The sequence below is a fragment of the Rhipicephalus microplus genome, chromosome 9 (genome assembly GCF_043290135.1).
Source record: "Rhipicephalus microplus isolate Deutch F79 chromosome 9, USDA_Rmic, whole genome shotgun sequence".
Lineage (NCBI taxonomy): Eukaryota > Metazoa > Arthropoda > Arachnida > Ixodida > Ixodidae > Rhipicephalus > Rhipicephalus microplus.
The window spans coordinates 107,541,590-107,547,065 of NC_134708.1; the positions used below are offsets into that span (position 1 = coordinate 107,541,590).

The 5,476-nt window shown below is 45.1% G+C and overlaps 1 protein-coding gene across 1 annotated transcript; it reads right to left on the minus strand.

The window, feature by feature from the left end:
• Positions 1-208: 208 nt before the first annotated feature.
• LOC142772094 (uncharacterized) lies at positions 209-4,679 on the minus strand. Its single transcript, XM_075874230.1, has one exon. The coding sequence runs from the start codon at positions 4,418-4,420 to the stop codon at positions 3,251-3,253; it is 1,170 nt and encodes a 389-aa protein (XP_075730345.1). The 5' UTR covers positions 4,421-4,679; the 3' UTR covers positions 209-3,250.
• Between the last annotated feature and the right edge of the window lie 797 nt (positions 4,680-5,476).

A 5,476-nucleotide genomic window follows, 5' to 3' on the forward strand; every position in this document is an offset into this window, starting at 1 on the left:
AGTCACCAGAATTGATACTGTAGCCTGACGTCATGCATGTACCATTCAAGTCTTAGCAGCACTTCCGGACCTTTATATTCGCTCAGAGACGTGTCTGTACACAGGAGATTTGTATAAGAGAGTAAACCCAGCTTTGAAAATCGGTGTTGGTGCACTTACAGCTGCCTACATGCATACCTCTGATTGGAGTGGCTCGGGGGCAGTCAGTCAGTCAGTTTATTTTCCTTAAAGACCCCCAATGGGGGTATTACATAAGGGGTGGGAATAATATTTAACAAACGTAATCAATACATGGGTTTCAACTATATACATTTCTTCATATTACAAGGAAATATGCATGTACAATAAATAACACACGTAACCAACATGTAATTCAAAAAAGCACTTAAAGGTTATTTGTTAGAAGATGGTCAGTGACATGTTGTGCAAAAGAAGATGGACATATTATGTCGACAATGGAAAAGGGGAGGTCGTTCCAGTCTTTTGCTGTGCGGGAAAAAAATGACGCGAGAAATGTTGATGTTCGAGCGCGCATTAATGAAACCTGCTGCGTGTGGCTTGTCCTGGCTGATATGCGTGTTGCGGGTTTGATGTAAGATGGTTGATGCAGGATTGAACTGTGAAAAAATTTATGGTAAAGACAAAGAGAAAAAATGCGCCGACGAAGAGCGAGCGATGGAAGATTGGATAGTAATTTTAGTGATGTGACGCTGATGTCGTATGAATACGAAGAATGAATGAAGCGAGCTGCACGGTTTTGAACTGATTCTAGAGCGCAGATGAGGTATGCTTGGTGCGGGTCCCAGATGGCGGATGCGTATTCCAATTTCGGTCGCACTAGTGATGTGTAGGCAAGTAATCTTACTTGCATTGGAGCACTTTTGAGGTGACGTTTTAAAAAGCCTAAGGTTTTGTTAGACGATGAAATGATGTTTTGGACATGCGTACGCCAGATCAGATCGCTAGTCACGGTGACACCTAGGTATTTATAAGAGTTAGTCAGTTCTAGGGGTAAGCTGTTGATTGTGTACGGAAACATGAGCGGATTATTGCTACGCGTAAATGACATAGTTTTGCATTTATTTACGTTTAGTGTCATTAACCAAGTGGTACACCATTTCGAAACGTTAGTAAGATCGTTCTCTAAGGTTAACTGGTCAGAGGTGTTTAGTATTGTGCGGTAGACAACGCAGTCATCTGCGAACATACGTATATTACTGGTTACATGCAAAGGTAAGTCGTTAATATAGATTAAAAATAGTAGCGGGCCAAGGACGGAGCCTTGAGGGACACCTGATGTTACTGGGATGGCAGTAGACAGGTGGTTATTTACAGCGACGCGTTGTGATCGATTAGTAAGGAACTCTATTATCCATTTTATGACGGTGGGATGTAAATTTAGTTGGGAAAGTTTAGCGAACAATCGTTGATGAGGCACCTTATCGAATGCTTTAGCATAATCAAGAAAAACGGCATCAGTTTGCACGTTAACGTCGAGGTTAGTATGAATGTCATGCAAGAAGGCTGCCAGCTGTGTTTCACACGACAACCCCTTGCGGAAGCCGTGTTGTGAAGGGTGAAAAAAATTATTGCTGTCGAGAAAATTCATTATGTGGGAGTAGATGACATGCTCCATGATCTTGCAGGGGACGCTTGTTAGGGAGATGGGGCGATAGTTAAGTGGAGAGTTTCTATCGCCTGATTTGAAGACCGGAACGACCTTCCCTATCTTCCAGTCACATGGGATGATTCCTGAGGAAAGGGACTGGGAAAATATTAGAGCAAGAAAAAGCGAAGCACTCTCTTTAACATTTTTTAGAATTTTGGAATTGATACCATCCATGCCCGCAGAGGATGACAATTTCATTTTTTCTATTATAGACAATATTCCATTTGCGCAGAAATTGATTGCTGGCATGTCATGATTACAATTAAAGCCAAGTGAAGGTATGCGGGAGTGTATGCTTGGTTCATCAGTAAAAACTGTAGCAAAAGAAGCGTTGAATAGATTCGCACATTCCCCGTCAGTAATAGCTTCACCAGATTCAAGGGTTAGTACAGTGTCACGCGGTTTGTCAGCCTTAAGTGTTTTCCAGAACTGTCTGGGATTAGTCTGCAGTAGCTTGGGTAGGTCTGTGTTATAGAAGAAGTTTTTTGCTTTGCGCAGGGCTAAAAGATAATTGCGGTCAGCCTCATAGTACCTATCCCATACACTCGGTTGACCTGCACGTTTGGCAGATCGGAATAAACGTTTCTTTTTATTTTCAAGGCGTTTTAGATTTTTAGTAAACCAGGGTTTGTTGCAGGTGCTTGTGAAGCTGACTTTAGGTATGAATTTATCGGTTAGCTCCGTCAGTTTACCGATAAAGCGGGTCCAATTCGTATCTACTGTGTGTTGATGTAAAGTTGCTTGGAAAGTGTGGAAGAATGCGCTAAGAGCTTCGTTTATTGTTTCGTAATCCCCTCTGTCATATAGATGGATCGTTTTTTTGTAGGTTTCTCGTTTAAGCGGTTGAAAAGAAAAAGTGGCGTGAATTGTCTTATGGTCACTGATTTCGGGTAGATAGTGAATGCGTGACAGGCTTTCAGGATTGTTGGTTAGTATCAGATCCAGGACACTGGCTGTATCTTGCGATACACGTGTTGGCTCTGTGACTAGTTGGGTCATGTTGAAGTTTAGGCAAATATCAAGAAACGCATTAGCTTCACCTACACCCGTAGATGAATGCACATTGCTGGTGCGCCATTCTATTTGTGGGAAGTTAAAATCACCGAATAAAAGTACGTGCGCGTTTGGATGAGCAGACGTGAGCTGGCACATGGCCTGATTAAGTTGGTTGCTAAAATTGGAACTAGCACGGGGTGGTCGGTAGCAAACGCCCAGTACAACGGACTGAGGATGTGCCTTAATAAGTACCCAGAGCATTTCTAGCTCTGTTTTAATATGTACGACTGAGCAAGATAATTGCTCGTGAACAGCAATGAGTACACCGCCACCACGAGTAGATGCGCGGTTATTCCTGTACAACTGGAAGTTTGGTAATTCTGACAGAACTTCGTCATCACGGATGTCATCAGTTAACCACGTTTCGGTAAGTAATAGCACATTGCTTTCAGAGGATGATACAGTGCTAGATATAAGTTCCCGTTTGGGTAGGAAACTGCGAATGTTAGTGTAAATAACAGAAAGTGAAAGAGTTTTGCTAGTAACCGCAACAGCGGTCGTTTTTTTTTCCCGGTGGCTTGATTGCTACGATAGTTCTTTGACGGTGTTTGATTCGGCGTCGAAAATGTAGCGCTTCTGATTCATGTGCAGTGTTTTGAAGTGCATTGAAAATGGCTTGTTGTTACTTCTCGCAAAAGCAATTAGTTGTTTTCTAGCATTTTGGACTGAGCGTGAGAAGTCTTCACCTATGCCGTAACTTGTCCCCTTAAGCTTGCGACCATTCGATAATATTGCAGTTTTTGTCTTGTGCAGAGCAATCTTCACGATTATGGGCCGGGAGCGTTCAGGTGAATGTCGACCGAGACGATGCGCGCGTTCGATATCTCTTGGTTCTAAGTGAACCTGTAGGTTGTCCCGGCAAAGATTCATTACCAGCCGCTCCGATTCAGAAAATGTTTCAGATGCGGAAGGGTCCGGGATACCGTAAAATATTAGGTTGTTTCGCCTTGAGCGATTTTCAGCGTCATCAATACGGGCTTCTAGTGCAAAGATTCTGCAGGAGGTCTGCTCCGTGTTAACGCGCAGGACTTCTATTTCTTTTCGAAGTGGTACCAGAGACTGATAATGACTTTCAAGGTCTGATAATCTTTTGTTCAGTTCGCCAATTGTTTTATCGGTGTTACCGAGCTGAGACTTCAAGCCCTGTACTTCTGCAATTAGTTGTGTTTGACCTGTAGATAGCTTACGCAATTCAGCAAGAAGGTTCTCAGAGATATTTGAAGGGCCAGGGTTAGTTTCAACATCTCCAGCTAGAATTAGTAGTGCACGAATTACATGGACACACTCGGCAATAATAACCATACAGCAATGCGGGCTTGGCAGCTGTACCAGAAAGTAATTACCAGATCTTTTCGAAAAGACAACGTAGGGCTCACCAACCTGCATAGCGGGAGCGAATTGATTAGTGATCCGTGCAGTGGCACAGACACCAAGCCCACAGCGCTCCGTTGAAGGTCCTTGTTCTTTTATAGGTGTCGGGCTCGTGGATGTCGATGATGATGCAACCGTCCAGGCTTGGTTGAGCTCAGCTGCCCAGAGTCCCTCTTCTGGTCGAGCCAGGCATTTGACGATAGGCAGAGGGCATGCGCTGCCTTCGTCGCTTCCAGGACAGCTGAAGCCATGTTCCGCCGGCGCTACCGCATGCGCAAGCGCAGGTAGCAGCAGATGAGCGATGACGTAACGGACCATCTGCATAGCGGGAGCGAATTGATTAGTGATCCGTGCAGTGGCACAGACACCAAGCCCACAGCGCTCCGTTGAAGGTCCTTGTTCTTTTATAGGTGTCGGGCTCGTGGATGTCGATGATGATGCAACCGTCCAGGCTTGGTTGAGCTCAGCTGCCCAGAGTCCCTCTTCTGGTCGAGCCAGGCATTTGACGATAGGCAGAGGGCATGCGCTGCCTTCGTCGCTTCCAGGACAGCTGAAGCCATGTTCCGCCGGCGCTACCGCATGCGCAAGCGCAGGTAGCAGCAGATGAGCGATGACGTAACGGACCATCTGCATAGCGGGAGCGAATTGATTAGTGATCCGTGCAGTGGCACAGACACCAAGCCCACTCGCACTGGTGTTGAAGTGCGAGTCGCAGCAGTCAACGGTGAGCATGGGCTACTTTGAGCCCTGCGCTGCTGGGAATCAACTGCCAATTTTGAAAGGGCAATCAGTAACTGAGTCATGCGAATTTATGCAATACATTTCAACCCCCCCTTTTTTTTAACTGGCTGATTCTGTCCGATTTCTGATACAGTAAAAGCTCGTTAAGTCAGGACAGGACCACAAAACCACAACACAGGACCACAAAAATGTTTTAGTTATTTAATCTTGAATTATCAATAGTATCAAGAAAACGAAGAAATGCCTCTTATACCCCTATCACACCTGGCAATATAAGTGCACTTCGAGCGAGTACACTTAGCTGCGAGTGTCATTTACGCGTTGTCACACGAGCAAGTTTAGTGTCACTCGCCGCAAAGTACACTTGCTGGCAAGCGCGTTCCCTAACCTCACTTCGCTTTGACCAAGTTTGTAGCCTCGGTCCCAGTGGCTTGCACAGAAATGCGCTGTTGCCTAAAGCGGTCCTCGTACTATTTTTGAACTACTGTTTTCATTGTAAGGAATTCTGCTATATACTAAAACAAGTCATAAATCAACAACTCTCGCTACTCTCTCTCTCAGGCAGTTTGCGGCCACATCCGCTGTGGGGATGCGGCCCCTCATGCTTGGTGGGCTTCGCGGAACATTCATATTACCCAC

What these genes read in the sequence shown, in the direction of transcription:
- LOC142772094 (XM_075874230.1), bottom strand. Translation starts at nt 4,420, where the DNA reads ATGCAGATGGTCCGTTACGTCATCGCTCATCTGCTGCTACCTGCGCTT.